Genomic DNA, 16467 nt, shown 5'->3' on the forward strand with positions numbered 1-16467 from the left:
CAGATACACAGCTGGGTTTCCAGCTATAACTTTGGGGGCGGAGGCTGATCGGGGAAATGGTAATATCAGCGGAGTGAGGTCATGCAGAATAATGCCTTTGTTGGTGAAATATGGGAAATCTCTCGGTGAATAGAGCAGGAGTCTCCCTCAGCTATGCAGGAAATGAACTCCAGAGCATGTCGAAAAGCTCTGGGGGATGATGTAATTTCCTGTTGGCTTATTGACTTTCTCTGGTATAAGAAAACCAGAAGAGGTAGAGTAGCCCAGGCAATGGGGCTGTTGGGTTTGCCCTGGCGAGGAACTTGAATAACCCCATTTCAAGTTTTTTTTTAGCCGACTGTCTTTGTTCCTAGAAGGTCAGTTCATAATCAAATAAGCCCTGATTAATTTAAGTATTTTAATTAAATTAATTTTATGGTTGTATTGTGTCAGTGTTATTGAACAACTTCCTTTTCATTTTGTACTGGGTGTCCTGCGATTAGACTTCCTGTCCCTGGAAAAGATGAACACATCTGAGATTGAATGAGCACGTAGAAAAGGGTTCTTTTTTTCAGGCAGTGCCTTCCCTTCTCATGTTCCTCTTTATGTTTTCCCGGTACCTACACGCATACCTGCTATAGCTTCTGTTCCTGCTATAGCTGAATCCTTCTGGAAATCCCTGATGCTCAAACACTCGATAACTGGTCACTGCATTGTTTCTCTCATCGTGCTTTCCTCAGTCTTGAAGTACATGCAGTTTGTGGAGGACTATTCCGAGCCCCAGCCATCAGTGTTTTACCAAACACCTCAGAGTGAGAGCATCTACGAGCAGAGGAACAAGCGCTTCCAGGAGGTGTACGGGTTCAACGACTCTTTCAGCAGCACCGACTCCGTACACGAGCCTCAGCCACCCCCGGCACTGCCACCCAAGCAGAGACAGCTGGTGAGTGTCGCGCCCGCAAGCAGACACAGCAGGCCACGGGCAGGGCGGCGTCTCGGGGAGCGCCAAGCTGCTCTAGCAGTGTTGCACAAGAATCCCACCCTTTCTGTGTACGGGTGAGTATCAGTGAGTATATCAGTGAATATCAGTCCAGCAGATCGTCTGGAGCGCTAGACATGAGTCATCTGGGCGTTTCAACAGCAGCATCACAAAGCTGAAGGGAACTGCATACAACTGAAAACACTGCTGGGGGGTCACAGTGACACCAGCTTGGATGATTAACACTTCCAGTTGAAACAACAGCTGCAAGGTTTTTGCACTGATTAATCAGTACTTGGTGGGAAAAGAAGAACTAAACTGTTTCAGGCTGGCAGGAAAGGGAAGAAACTCTTCTGGCCCTCACCAAACGCAAAACTGTTTTAATTCAAACAGTCCTTTTCTCTTTATTGAATATTTGGGATAATTTGACAACGAGTATCCAGTTGTTTTCCTTTAGGAACCAGGTCTGAGTTTGTGAACAATTGTTTGAAGCAGATCCACTGAAGACGGCAGCAGGGTTATTTTTAGAGTGGTGTTTGGAAAGAGTTACAAAATTACAACTGTAGTCACTCTCCGCTGTGAGATGTGCACATGAATGAATAAATTCTTTAGGCGTACCAAAGGTTATGTAATCTTAAACAAGTCACTCCGCAGAGGAAAGTGACATATTATTATTTGCCAGCTTTCAAAATGAGCAGTGATGTTTTGAGCAGGAAATAACCCTTCAGAATAAAGGTCTTCACACAGATAACACAGCAAGATAGTACATCAATAGCTATACACTGTGGTTAGTTATCTGTGCAATTTTTTGAAAAGTCGGCATTTCACGTCTTAGCTGTTTTTTTATTTAGGTCTTTGGATCCCTCTTGGTCTTTATTTTTTTCTGGAAAATTGTGAATCTATAGATATATAATATGTCATTGTGTGCAACTTTACTTTCTTCACTACAGAAAGACGAAAAATAAAAAATGGTTAAAGGTTTATATTCAGGTGCTAGTGGTGTTTTAAACGTCAGGTGCTTAAAAGCGATCTATTGGAAGGGCTGGAATATGCTTTTTAACCTCAGAAATTTATATTTAAACAATTCCTCACAGCAGCCTCAGTAATTCCAAAATGGATAATTGACACTACCAGGGAATGCCCTTTAACCCTTAGAGCAAGGTTTGTCATGTAATGGAAGAATGATTTGAAGTGAAGAACATCCTTTATACACATTGAAGTGGGACCAGCTTGTGGCCTAAAAATCGTCTTAAAATTCTGTGCACCTGCTGTCTGTTGTAAGCAGTTCTTCAACATCATGAGATGTTTTCAATTTCTGTTGGCTCCTTTCTGGGTCTTAGATTACACTTGAGGTAGATTTCTGATCTAGTTCATCCTGTATCAAAGAACATACAAAGGGTTTTGTCACACACTTTTTGCCCCACAAATTATTACATTTTTTCTGCTGGTAAGATTTACACTACTAGTGAAGTGGATTATGATTTGTCTTGAACAGAACACAGTGTGCACTTTGAATGAGGGCCATAGACTTGACCTTTGTTTTATTATTTTGTCACCAAAATAACAGACATCAGTGATCGGAAAAGAAGCAAAATATTACATGCGTTGTCTTTAGACTCGGTTTCTCTTTCGGCTCAATAATTTTTCACATCTCTCCCTCCCCCTTTTCATTCAGTGTTTTTTTTACCAGTTTTTTGCCTGTGTGGTTGATGTGTCTTTAGTGTATCTTGAAGCTTTAAGGCACACCCTTGTGAAAGCGCTTTATCTTAATTCTTTAAACATTTCCGACCATTTAAAGATTATTGTGGCCCTTATCCCAATTAAATCAGTGGAGAGTAATGACAAATGCTCTTTGCTAATGAGCTTATACATTGCTGTGATTAAAAAGAGGTTCCCTTTCCTGGGTTTAAGTTGTCTGTCCATTATTATTACATTTTCTATTCCTGTAATTGCAAAAGGCTTAGCCTACAGGGCCATGTTATTTTGTTGTAAACCATTTATTTAAAATATACATCCTGTATTCCTTATATCTTAATTTTGCTGAATTCTTTTTCAAAAATTAGTTTTTCTTATTTTGTATTGAAGAGTGCTTAAAACCTCCTCTGAGATGGGTACACTTTGATTATTGTCTAATGTTTATACAAGAGCTTCTGTGCCTTCTTACTCCTTCAGAAATGGAAGCCGTAATCCTAAAATCTGCAATGGGTTTAAAGATTTTAGAATAGTAATTTACACTTTCTAAAGGGCAAAGGAAATAGAATTAATAGGTGTTGGCTTTTTTGAGGTTTTAAATATCCCAATTAGGAAATTCTCTAAATGAAATTTCCAGTGAGAGCACTCTAAGATGCAGTTCAAACTGGACCAAAGGTTTTTCTAAACATAACTGGTATTACCATGCAAATTCAAATGCAAATGGCAGCATGATATTTAGTCAGATATTGCTCCCCAAGTTCATTGACCACATTGTTTTGCAACAGATAAAGATACACACAGGTTTGATCTTCATTTGGAAAAAGCAAAGGGGAATATAACACAACCCAAAATTGTAATTCAGCAACACGCGACTACATCTATTTCTGCGATTGTCCATCTTGATGAGTGAAGTCTTGGTAGAAAAGCCACCCAGCCCTGTCTCCTAAACACACTGTGCTCTTTTTTTGTTTCATGTAGGCTTGAACTGTCATGCAGTGCTCCATACAGAGCTCTTCTAGCTTGTTTTTGAGGAGGGTGAAGACAAGTGCTGATTTTTGCAAACGCAATGCTAAGAAAATTGACATGGCCTTATCTCAGTGATTTCAGTTCAACTTGGCTGGCGATCCGTCTTTCTCGGAAGGTGATTTATACAGGGTTTTGTTTCTTTTCAGCCAGGTGACGTCCTGCGTGAAGGGTGGCTCATGTGCTGTAGTATGGTTTGACACCCTTTTGTGACATGAGCCTTCACGACCATATCTGTCAAATCTTGAGCCGTCGACTAAAATGCACTGCCTGTTCTCAGCCTTTTCTGTTTCTTTTCTAGCCTTCCCTCTGTCCTCAGCAGATGCACATGCATCTCCGTTTGGATTCTGTAGATAGATTTCCACCAAGTGATTTCTTCCATTAAATTCAGTTTTTTTGTCTGCTTAAAAAATGTGCATAATCAGTAGATGCATAGACAAGCATTATACCAAATGTAAATAATCACTGTAGCATCTCAGCACGTGCTTGTTCCTCTACCTGCTGAGTAACTCAAATCCTCTCTCTGGAACATGAGCTGTGCGTCTTTTGTTTGTGCTGATTATTCTTCAGGAAGCTAGAAATAAATATTCTGTTTTTAGTGTGACAAGCTGGGGAGAACTTGTCACCTTTTCAAATAAATTGTCACTTTCCAGTTGGCTTTCTCTTCAGAACAATAAAAGGGCTCAAATCCTTTTTTTCCCCCCCCTAACACAGTAGGACGTCTCTCTTTGGCAGGCTATTTTGTCTACGTTTCATTGTCAGCTTGTCCAGAATGAGGCCTGCCGTTGTCACAGCGCCACATAGTGAACCGGCTAAACACAGTTGCGTACTCAGGTTACGGTGGTACAGAGATTATCAACTTTGTTTCTAATTTCTAATAAAGTACAAGCTGAGACTGAGCAAATAAAATGCCATTCTTCATTGTAAAACTAGAACGACTTGGGTGTGAGTATGATATCTACAACATTACCCCTTTAAAAACTTTAAAAGCTGTTAAAATTCGTTTTCAGGTTTCACACTTGGTATCCAAAGATGTCTTAAGTGATTGCCTTTTCCATTCTGAAGGCTGCTGTTGGATGTTTTCTTACTCTTCAACAGCAGATCTAGATTTTTACCTTTATTATTGGGCAGGGTGCAGAAAATATTCCACTTCTGTTATGAAATTAGGTTCAAATGGTTTGATTTTCCTTCCAGTTAGTGGCTTATGTTTCCAGAAAAAAATGTATTTTCTTTCTGGAATTGTTAATTAGTTCCTCAAGAAAACCTAGAAATGAACAAAACACTGTTGGGTTTTTTTGTGCCTGCTGCTGCTCAGAAATCCCGGCTCTTGGCTTTGGCGTACCGCTAGGTGAATAAACTGTGCCTTGCTCTCCTCCCTCTCCACCCCTCCTCTGTCTCTGCACTCTCTGCTTCTGTCCTGCAGGCCTCCTACACTGCCTCCTCCTCTTCCTCCTCTTCTCTCTCCTGTCACGTTCAGCACTCTAATCCCACTACTGTCGCGGTGGAGGATGCCAGCTCCGCTCTCAGCCTCAGCATGTCCGTCTCTAACTCCTTCCTGAGCCGGCACTCTTCCCTCACTGCGCCTCCGGTGAGTCTCGGCCTGTCTGTCTGCCCTGAGGGCCGTGGCCTGTGCTGTTGTGCTTGTGTCTGCTGGCTCGTGGTGTCATCTTGTCCTCCATATTGCAATGGGAATGCTAGCCCTGGTGCAGGTAGTTACCAGTGCCCTGGGTCACATCCCAAGCCAAGTAATCAAAGAGTGGGGAAAAACATCATTTCTCTTTAAGGAGCCCATTACCCTGAGTGCAAACACTGCACAGTGAGAGAAAAATAAGTCAAGATTAATGGAACTCCAAGTAAATATCTCAGCCTTTTTAAAGTTGCTCCTATTGTTTTAAGCCACATTGATTTTATTTTTCTCCTGTGAATTTGGAGAAAAGAACACTGAGTTCCCCAAAGATTAAATTAACGTTTGGATGCAACTGAGGAGAGGCTGTGGCCGTGCAGTCTGCCAAAATAATAATCTCCATCAGCTCCTTATAACTCCTTGTTTACCAGAATTTCCCCACTTGCTTTCAGCACAAGATGATGCTTTTGTGCTGACAAGTCTCCAAAAAAAAGATAATTATTGATCATGGTTCAACAGCTAATCCGTTTTTAATCCAGCTACGCAGATGCTGTTGAACAGGGTTGGTCCTTGTCCTTTGTTTTACTGTACTGTCATTTATACCTCTAGAGGTAAATATACAGATACAGGTGCAGTTTAAATATCTTATTTCCAGATTCTCCTGCTTATCAAGATTTTAGGGAAATGACCCCTTCAGTGTTTAGGAAGAGGATGACCTTGAAATTTTATTTTTTTAAATAGATGCTGTTTTTTTTAAACAGCCATCCATTAGATTTACTACTTTAATTCGAGTACATTTGAAAAAAAAAACAGTTCACCTGCTTGCAGAATTAAACCAGGACCATTAAGGTTTAGTTTTTGTTTCTTGCATTATCTGGTCTTTTGGGAAAACATGGAAAGAGGGACCACTCTGAAATTTGAAATGTGGGACTGGAATCTGTTCCAGTAAAACTGTCAGCCTATTTAAGGTTTGGACTGGAATGGGAAATTTGGGATACATTTGCAAGGAAATATAGGTATCTGCTTTTTTATGTGGTGAGTCAAAGATGAGATGGTGGTTCAGTGCTTTGTGTCCTGTTGTTAGTTTTCTTTCTGGCTTTTCATTATTGACATGTGCTTTGCAACCTGTTTTCTGTCTAGCTGTCATCTTGTCTTACTCTGCGTTTTAAATTTTCTTTTATTACCAATCCACAGTGATGCACAGTGTTTTGCCATTTTTAATCCCCTTGTCGCCCTTGTTCAAGGTGTCATGGAAACTGTGCTGTATTACTGCTTGTGTAGCTGGCCTTCAGAAAACAAAGCAAAACCTAGTATAATTTAGATTTTACTATATCTGTTTCTGGTACCTAAATTTGCAAATGTGCAGTGTAAGGAGAGCAGGACTTTTTGAACCAGAAACTCCTTTCTCAAAGATCCCACTCCAGCGTTGCAAAATTATGTAAGAGAGAAGTGTCCTTACAGTTTCCTACTGTCAGTAATAGCTGTGAGAAGAAACTAGGGGCTGAAGGTAGGTACTAATTAGAAATCTATGTCAGGTTTTAGAAACTGCCATTAAAGAAGTTTTTTTCAGTTTTAAGTAAAGTATGTTGAGCAAAAAATGTATTTTTTCTTTTACTTGTATGGATTTGAAGCGTATAATCCTTTCTGTAATCAAGTTTCAAATATTGTCTAACAGTTGAAAAGACTTTGGGTAATTACTTGTTGAACAGCGAGATTAATGACATTTTCTAGAAGACAGAACTGAGAGGGCAGAGTTTTAATCTGTGTTTGACTCGGGTCCAGGAAATGGTTGACAACGCTCATGTCTCATCGTTTCTTTTTTTGTTGCATTGTCTTTCCCCCCCTCCCCCGTGTTGTGTCTTTAATTTTCTGTTTTATGTTTTCTTTTTTTTCGCCCCCAAAGTTGGCGCCTACACCTCTTCCTCCCTCCATCTCTGAAGAGTTGCCCTTCCCTCTCGTCCTGCCTTCCTTTTACCCCTCCTTCACCCTGGCAGCCCCTCCCTGTGTTCCCTGTCCTCTACCCGTTGCGATGGCCTGGCCCCACGCCCCTCATGCCACACACTCATTCCTCCACCAATCAGTGTTCGCCCAGCCTTTCTTCGACCCCACCCTCCTGAGCCAGTGGTGGCTCCACCACCCTCTCTCCAACCAATCACTTTTGCCCCAGCCCCCTCCCAGCCAGTCAGGCCCTAATGTTTCGGACAGTCCCATCTGGATGCCTGAGCCTTCTTCCCTTTCTGCCCATCTTGAATCACCGGTGAGCGATTCCCAGGGCATGATGTGCCCTCGAATAGTTGTAGACACTAAGGGATGTTTTTCCAGCTCGTCTGATTACAGTGGATCTGGCTTGTCCAAGTGAGAAGATCTATATGGTCTGTATTACCTCTCCTGCCCGTTTAGTTCTACTAGTTCATTCATGCTGAAAAAAACGAATGTTCTCAACTGTTAAATAAAATTAGTTTTTTTGTTTCTAACACCACAAATGCCATTTACAGTTTGCTCCTTCAGTCTTCAAATTTAAGTATATGTAAAGATACACAGTATGCTCCTTCATCTGGGTAAACAGATCATATAAAATTTGTCTTCAAGGACAGCAGCGATTGCTTTGATCAGACATCAAGAAAAACACAACCACCTAACCTAAAAGCTCATACCTTTCCATATTTATAAAAACATGTCTATCTTTGTCCAGCACAACTTTCCCATTTTGCTCTCCTTTTGGGGGTAGTCTTTATTTTAAATATTGATCCAGCAATGAGACTGACGTGTTTTCCCTATAAACAATTGAAATAACATTATAAGAGCTATGACAGAAAAAAACAACTTTAAAATGGAAGGGAAATGGGATAAGGTAGCCAAGGTTTTGCCAAATATGGAATATCTTATTTAGTAGACCTTTTCTGCGGACCGAGTAGAGAACTTGAAGCCTTTGCCGTTTCCTGCGATCATTTCATTTTAACAGTGACAGTATGTGTTCTCATATCCTTGGGGTTTCAGTCACACAGGGTGGGAATCTGAATTCCTGACTACTAGGGGTGTCAGTGAGGAGTGCATGCTTGATGCTGCACACGTTAAAGCTCTTCTGGTTATTCACTTTGGGTTGGGTCACCATTTTTGCTTCTTACGCTTGAGGTGACTAAAAACCCCGCTAGATATGAAAACAGGTGTGATTGTTTTGGTAGAACAAGTCACTTTAGAGCAGCTGTGACAGTATTATAGATGTATGAATAACCACCTAAAGTTTTCACTGCTGCTCTGGAGACTTCATACTGTCAGATTGCATGTAAACTGTAGGACTAATTGCATGCATTGCTGCTGCTAGTTCATAGAAGGCAGTGGTTAAGACTGAATACTATACAGTAACGTAGAAAAGAGGTCAAACATAACATTTACTTATGGCCTTAGGATTACTGTTAGATCTGTTGTTTTTCAGTAGTCAGCAATATAAAAAAATGTATTTTTTAAACGAATTCACATTAGTTTTGGGAGCCTTTAACTTGTACTGTATGTTCAACTTGATCTGAACACTCGTGTGCTTATAGGGAACTTTCAGTTCTTTTTTGAATAATGCAGGGCATTTTATATTGAAGGCGATAGGCTTGTTTTTCTGAGTTATGATTTTATCGTGGAAGCACTTAAACAGCTCTCTGTGGGATAAGGCAGCTCTGTTGTTTTGATAGGATGAACACCTGCAGTCTTGACTTATGATCTCTGGAGTTTAAAACAGATTCGTTTTAATATTCTTGTCAGATAACCAGCATTTTTATTGTGTTAGAAACGGCTGAACCCATTACATTTCTTTCATGGAATGTGCTTTTTTAAAGGACGTCAGGCGACAGCGTTTGTTAACCGACGTAGATGCACTGTAACTGAATATAACCCCGCTATTTCCTGCTCAGTCCTATTTTAAGGACTTCAAAGCTACCCATTCATGAATCTGACCACAGTCCCAGCTGTCTTCTCATAGGCAAATGTCTGCAAAGAGCATCAGCTTGAGATGCAGCCATTGAACTGCTGGGTTCTTGACCTGGAAGCATTCCTGGAATAACTTTCATGTCAAAGAAGCACTTTGTGATGAGCTTCCCTATTAAAGCTCTGTGCTTTGCAAATTCAGACTGTAGCTAACACACAGGTCCCAGTGTGTTTGTGCAATTACTTTAAATTTTTCTATGACCACAGACTTACCTGTAAAAAAGATTTGCTCAAAGTAGGACTATCCTCTAATGGTGTCTGTAAAGAGTAATTTGCAGGTTAACAAAAGTCTAGAATCTAATGCCACTCCAAGCTTATGAGAAATGCCAACTACAGGCACTTCTCCTTTCAGGGCCTGGAGAGACGTTTCTCTGGGTCAGATCCAGAGACTGACAGCAGCATTAAGGACACAACGCTCATGCAATCAAAGGGAGTTTCTGTCTTGAAAGTGACTGCCCCGGACTTCAGAAAATAAGGGAATCAAACATGTCACATGATTCATAGTGTTATATAATGCTCTACTTTCTTGAACCTTGCAATACCAGTGGGCAGACACAGCACATTTCCACAGCATTACAGAACAGAAGCCAACCAGACAGGCCAGAAATCAGATCCATCCTCTCTTGTTTCATGTGCTCGCACCTAAATGCACAGCCCTGCTAACAATGTGTTTGAATTGCACAGGCCCTGGACAGCGAGCCCAGTTCTCTCTCTTTAATGCAGGATCTCGGTGTGCCTAATCCAGTGAAGGGATTTTCATTCAGAGCCTGGGTGCCCCATTGTTTTTTGAGCTTTGCACAGCTTTCCACTGGGTGATTCAGAGCATCAGCTGTATTAAAAATCCTGATAACCCCTGGCACAGAAGCCGGGGTGAAGAGGTTATTTGATTGTTTGCCTGGCCTAAAAAGGATGTCTTTTGTTTTGTAACCCAGACATAAAATAACTAAAAGTACTGAAGCCTTAACTAAAACCTCAGCCATTGCCTGGCAAACACCAGCTAAGTTAGCTATGTTCGTCTCGGTAGTTTAATTGAGTTCATACTCTCAAATGTTATTATGCTACAGAAATTGAGAAACCTACAGCTTGTCTGAGGTCTTCTTGAACTCAAAATATGCACAAATCCCTTTGTTTATTTCATATGTCCAAAGGGGAATTGCCAAATTCTCTCCTAAGTGTAAGCCCAGGTTGTTCGATCAGAATGCAAAGCAGGGGTAAGATGTTGTGAATGTGGGATTTTGGAGAAGTTTATTTGAGAAGTTGCTGGCGTAATGGGCTTGTTGTGAAACCTCTTCTTTTCATCTGTGTTTATTGTTCCTCGGAATGTCTGTGGCTTAGGGAAGTGAGAAAAAGATGGGATGCCTGGAATTTCTCGGTGCCAAGAATTCCGAGGCTGAGGGACCCCAACTCCAGCAATTACTTAAAATCTGCGGTGTGTCATGTAGGTGCCAGGAAAGTTCTCCCAAGATACGGAGCACCCCTGAGTGACACAGATCTCCCACAGCCTTGTGGTGCTGCGGGACTGGAAAGGAAAGTGTAGAAGTTGACCCAATGTCCCTGATGAAGAGACTGTGATACCTGCTCTTTCCTGAGCATGTGTCCTTGGATTGTGTGGAATGCAGGCCACATGTGTGTAATTTGAAACAGATTTTTTTTTTCCTTTGGTGCATTTCAGGCTTGACCTTTGCCCCCGTAAGCAAGAGAATTTTTTACATTCTTGTTTTTCTCAGGGCATGATGTTTGAGGGAAGCAGTGGGCTGGGGTTAGGAAGGGGGGCTACCTAGGCCTGGCTGTTAGGAAAGCTGTTTTACATTTAAACCAAAAATATTTATTTCCACTTTCTTATACCCCCCTCTGCCCTGGATAAAGGTGTACATTGCCCGACATACTCTCAAAACAAATTGAACAATTGCCTAATGTCAGCTAAGTTCCTGGACCCATAGGTTTGAGGAGGAATTTGAGGGCAAGTGGAGGCAGATCACTTACTCTCTCAAATTCCATTTAGAACACGCAGTGCTGCGAACAGCAAGGATGACCTAATGTGAACATATTCTTTCTGCATTTCCGATTCGTCATCCCGTTAAGCCTCACACCTAGGGCCATTCTGAATCCCAGCTGGATTGGTCATATTCCACGTTAAGGAGCAAACCAACATTTTTTACATGTAGTTAATAAAAAAATGAGCAGTCAGGAATTTGGGTTTTATGCACTGTTTGGTGGTTGAGTATAAATATTTGATCAGTCAGTATGCAGTATGAGTTTCACATATTGAGATATTTTATTGAAAAAGGCTCAGAAAGCCCGTTGTTTCACTTTATATTTTTAATTTCCTGTTTTCTATGCTTATACTGTAAGTCTTTGTGATTAAAGACACAAACCTGTTTACCTCATACTTCTGTGTGAAGTTTAAGTTAGTGTGAGCCAAAGTCCTTCTTGTTAAACAATGGAGAAGTTAAAGAGTATAGGTTTTTATGATGGAAGGCTTAACAGAGGTGTTAAGTCTCTTTCAGTTTAGTGTCTGTGGGAGGGAGTGGTATTTTGGTTTGGGATGGGGATTTTTATGAGGTCTTCTGAGACAGATCCTTTCCTCTTCTCAAGAGCTATTTAGCACAAAGGATTGGCAGTAATCTCTGAGGTGTGATGCTGTTGAGAATGGAGCTGGGCATGAACTCAAAGTGCGATTGGCTACAGTGCACTGTCACCACATGCTCTGACACTGAAAGCTGAATAAGGGGCATTTTATTCTTTTGGGTGTGTTTAGTCAGGCCAGTCTGAGCGCCGTCTGCGGTTGTGTGACCTGAAGGTGGAGGAAAATTAAAGACCGGGTCAGTCTGGTTTGGCTGCAGGAGAGCTCTCTGTGGCACAGTCTGTTAGCTGGAGTGGCAGAGGTGATGGAGCTGTGCAATATACAGTGCCTTTCAGGCTTCTGAGAGGGGCTCTTTGTTTTGCTTGGCTGAGTAAACTTCATGCTGTTCATGCTGACAGACCTCAGTGGTACATTTTATTATCCTCTCACTATCTGTTCGTCCTAGAAGGAATTGTGATAGGAAGCAGAAAGAGGCTGGTTCTCTTCCTTCCTTTGCCAGCAAGGGTGTTTTTATAGATTTGAATTTTTTTTGTCTCTTGTTTATATGTGCATATCCGTTAAAAAACATGTCTTCCCTCAGAGAGATCCTGAATATGGGTTCTAGACATTGATCCTGCCTAAGTAATTGTTTATAGAAAGATTGTAAGGTATTATGAATCTTTCACCATGAAAAGAAGCCATTTTTGTCTTAGTTTTTCGGATGCATTACTCTACTAGATGATCCTAAAGCATGAAAAGTCAATTAAGAGATGATGAAACATCTTTCTTCACCCAGACATCTTTTTTGCCAAAACATGTTTCCAGGCATTTCAATCTTTTTACGAAAAACAGTCTGAAATGAACAGGAAATTTCAAAGTCATCCTGTATTTTACTTCAGGTACAATTTCATCTCAGTTTAAAGAGAAAATGATAAGCATGTCCTTATCATGATAGCAAATTTTGATTTTTGTTCTCCTCTTACTGCCCATGTGTATAAAAACAGCAGTAATAGTCTATAAGTAGTCTGTTAAAAGGGTGAAAATAGAAGCAATAAAACTTACTTTCGACTGGTTAGCCTAGTGCATTTTTGCCATTGTAGCTGGCTCGTATATTTCCTTTTAGCAGTTTGTATGAATTTTGTGAGAGTAAACCTTTGACTGGAATAAATGTAGAATAATTTGCTTGTGACCAGGGAGTCTATTAAGCTGTTGTGGTTTTAGTCCAAATGTTTGGAATGGACACTCAACCTTGCAGCTGTATCTTTTTTTTTCCCCTCCAGAATGTGTTGAAAGCTTTTGCTTGTAGATGGGAGAATGCTCTTCTGGATTTGCTTTAAAGTGTTCCATTTTCTCTGTCGGCTGCCTTCAAGGGTACCAACTATAAAAAACAGATCAACAGAAAGTAACTTTACAGAGAGAACTGGACCTCATCCCAATGAAACATGTAAGATTTAATTCAGGGGCTTGCCTTTCATCTAGACCAGCGCTTCTCTCATCTCCTCTTTCTTTTTTCCTCTCTTTCTCTCTCTGTCCCCTCTGTCTTCCAGTACAAGACTGTTTTTAGGTCCTACTCGCAGGACTTTGCGCCTCACAATCAAGCCTCCATTCCTCCTTTCCTCTCATCTGTCTCTTCCCACTTTCCCACTGTCCACCAATCGCAGAGCTCGGACCTTGAGGCCCCAGCCACCGCCGGCCAATCAACAGATCCCGGGGGTATGGCACATGATTCCCTGGAAAGCTCTGGTGGCTCTCTCGCTGTCTGCCTTCCTTCTGAATCTTCTCTCACTGACTCTCTGCAGCCCTCTGTGGTGAGCTTCTACTGGGGGTCTAGACAGGACAGGGCATCTACATTCGCAAGGGACTGGGAGGGTACCGGGCAAGAGGTTCAGTACACCCGGGGTTGTGCGCTGATGGTATGAAATCAGATTTGATGCCAGCTGGTCCACTTTTATCGACGTGCATGTTGGATGGTATAGATGATCCAAGAACAGTGCCCAAAGTGTTGAAGTTGCCTCTTCCATCTATTTGCCCATGGGAGCATGGCCATGGTTTTGGCTGATAAGGTGTCATCAACCGTTTATTAAAGCTATGGCTTTTTAAATACAGTGAAACATACTACATATGGAGGCGCCACCTTCTGGACACTGCATAGAAGTACTTTTTAGGAGGGAGGGAGATTTCTTTTGAGTAGTAGGCTATGATTAGAGGGTTTTTTTTTCCAGCATCAGCAAAGAATTGATAAAACTGAAACCGCAGTCAGTTTAGATCTGATCTTTAGTGATTGCCACGGACCAATTAATGGAACGTCAGTATTTGCTGTTCTGCAGAGATTTGTGCTTTCTTGGTTCTGGAATAGAAGTAGTATCTGCCAGCACACGCTTTGGCAGCTAAAACTCACTGCCCTCTGGATTAGTCCTGCGATCGCGCTGCTGGCTCCGCACTGCTCCATCACTGGATTTCTTTGAGCGCTCCACCCAACAGCTTCGGCGGCCAACACCCCACACGGGCTCTTTGTTGGAGTTGAGCTCCTGCGTCGCTGCGAACCGCCCTGCCACGGGCTCTTGTCAATCTTGCTGTCGTCCTTTCTTCTGTAGAGCGAGAGCGCTAACGAGGAAGGCGGGGAGGGTGAATATGTCAATCTGTATTCGTCCAGCCAAGCCAATGGAGAACTCCCTCATTCCAAAGGCGTAAGTAGCTGGTATGCCATGTTACCCTTGCGGGGCTGCAGAACGAGCAGTCTGGAGCATGTGAGGCTGTGGATAAGAGCTTGGGCTGCTTCTGAGGGCTACCCTGTGCTTCTGAGCTGCTTGGCATGCTGCCTTGTACTCATGCTTTGACGTCTTCTTTTATGTCTGGGCTTCCTGTCAGTCTAAACCACTGTACACTAATTATATCCTAAAACTGGGTGATGGAGAACTTTGTCTCACTTATAGGAAATACCCCAAAAAATGGATCCCAATGTGCTGAGCTTTCAAACTGAAAATATATGAGTAATATGTTATGACGCACATCTTTTATGTTCTGGAGAACTAATATAATTATTTTCTAGTTCAATTAACTGGCATTGGGGTCTTGTTTATATATTTTGAAATACCAGAAGAGATGAAAAACACTGCTGTCAGGATGTCTGTGTGTGTGAGACAGGATGGCATAATAGATTCAGTGTTTTAAATCTATACATCTCGATTGCATGTGCAGTGCAGTGTGTTCATTCATCAGTTATTGCCAAATCTGCATCATGAGTCAAACCTAATTTTAACTAGATATCAAAGTCTAGTCGAAACACCAGTCCACTCAGTCTCAATGGGCATTTTTTGGCTATTAGTGAAATACAAGCCCTATGAAAATAATGTTTGATTTATCCACTTTTTTTTGCCTGCACATTGGCCTGGATCTGCAGTGGTTGCTTTTGTAATGCAGAAGGCGTGATACTCTGAGGAACTGCAGCATGAAAATATACAATAATCGCACGGTACATGCAGTGTGAGAATTCAAAGAGAACCAGTTTCACACTGACAAGTTGCATTACAAATTTGGTGAAATGTGGTTTCATTCAAGCTGAATACTGCAGTGCATCTAGTCCAGCTACTGTACAGAATGGCAAATGATTTTAATCAGAGTTGTTCTTCTAATACTTGACCTCTCTGTCAAGGCCTTTTTAAAAATCCTCATCCTTCTTGGAACTCCTCATTTCAAGCTGTTTAACAATCCTGTGTTTTAATGCCTTAAAGCCTTTAATAACTTTGTAAGGTTTTTGAAGGTTAACTTTTGTTGCATACATTCAAAAATGATATTGCTTTGCCTCTGGGTGTAGCCCTGCATGGATGATGAACCTGGATAGTTTTATGTGTACCTTACAAGATTCTGGAGTGCATCCTTTATTTTTTCTATTGTTTTGTATCTATATATGCACAGTGTGAGTTCATACGTGTCTGTAGTTGTTTCTCTGTGTCCAGTTTCCTGTTGTCACTCTTGTATAACAGCTGTTCTTCTTGAATGTTTTTGGTCCAGAGTATAGTTTACTCTGAATTTATAACAACATTTTCCTTTGTCAGCATTGTCAGTGCCTCCCATAGATGTCATGTATGTGGAAGAATTACTATCTATATATACAGCACATGTAAGGGCTCAGTGTGAAGTGTTTTTCTTGAAAAAACAGCCGTCTGTTTTTCCTATGTGTAGTGCATGTGTGTTGTTTTTTATTGTCTCTGCTGCTTGTGAACTTGGGTAACCTCCATGAAAAACCAGGTTGCTGCTATAGATTGTTTGTAGGAGAGACTGTCTGCTGGATGAGACATTAAACTGTCTACCTGGTTGTTAAAGATCCTACGGCACTGTTCGTGACAGGAAGCGTATTGATAAGTAGGGATGCCCAGTGTCCTATTTAAATTTCACTCTGGGCTTGCAAGCCTCCTCCATAGATAATTTGGTGAAGCAGTTTTCGTCTTCTCCTCGTAATGTGCTGTACAGGCTGAATGGGCTGTATTGGCATTAAATGACTGTTGTGCATTACCTAGGTGACTTCTCTCCTGTATATACATTTATCTGGGGCTTTATCGTGACGAAAGCAGAAATTGTTAACTTCTAAACCGCGTTTCCAGGTTGGAGCCAGCACATTGTTTCCCTCAGCCCTTG

The 16467-nt window shown here is 41.4% G+C and overlaps 1 protein-coding gene across 10 annotated transcripts in view; it reads left to right on the top strand.

Moving 5' to 3' along the window:
- Positions 1–16467, top strand: part of rapgef1b (Rap guanine nucleotide exchange factor (GEF) 1b) — a 90831-nt gene that overhangs the window by 60762 nt on the left and 13602 nt on the right. For 4 of the 10 annotated variants that reach the window (XR_016094748.1, XM_088940570.1, XM_088940571.1 and 1 more), the window contains 5 exons: positions 720–922; positions 5097–5261; positions 7201–7554; positions 13380–13640; positions 14427–14519. Coding sequence is in view for 9 of the 10 variants with exons in the window: in XM_088940570.1 (XP_088796696.1) it covers positions 720–922; positions 5097–5261; positions 7201–7554; positions 13380–13640; positions 14427–14519 (1076 nt within the window). In the remaining variant the exon portion in view is untranslated. The remainder of the gene's footprint in view (positions 1–719; positions 923–5096; positions 5262–7200; positions 7555–13379; positions 13641–14426; positions 14520–16467) is intronic. The other 6 variants (XM_088940574.1, XM_088940578.1, XM_088940576.1 and 3 more) reach the window with 4 other exon arrangements.

This window comes from Atractosteus spatula, chromosome 23, assembly GCF_055471065.1.
Source record: "Atractosteus spatula isolate fAtrSpa1 chromosome 23, fAtrSpa1.hap1, whole genome shotgun sequence".
In the NCBI taxonomy this organism is placed as follows: Eukaryota; Metazoa; Chordata; class Actinopteri; order Semionotiformes; family Lepisosteidae; genus Atractosteus; species Atractosteus spatula.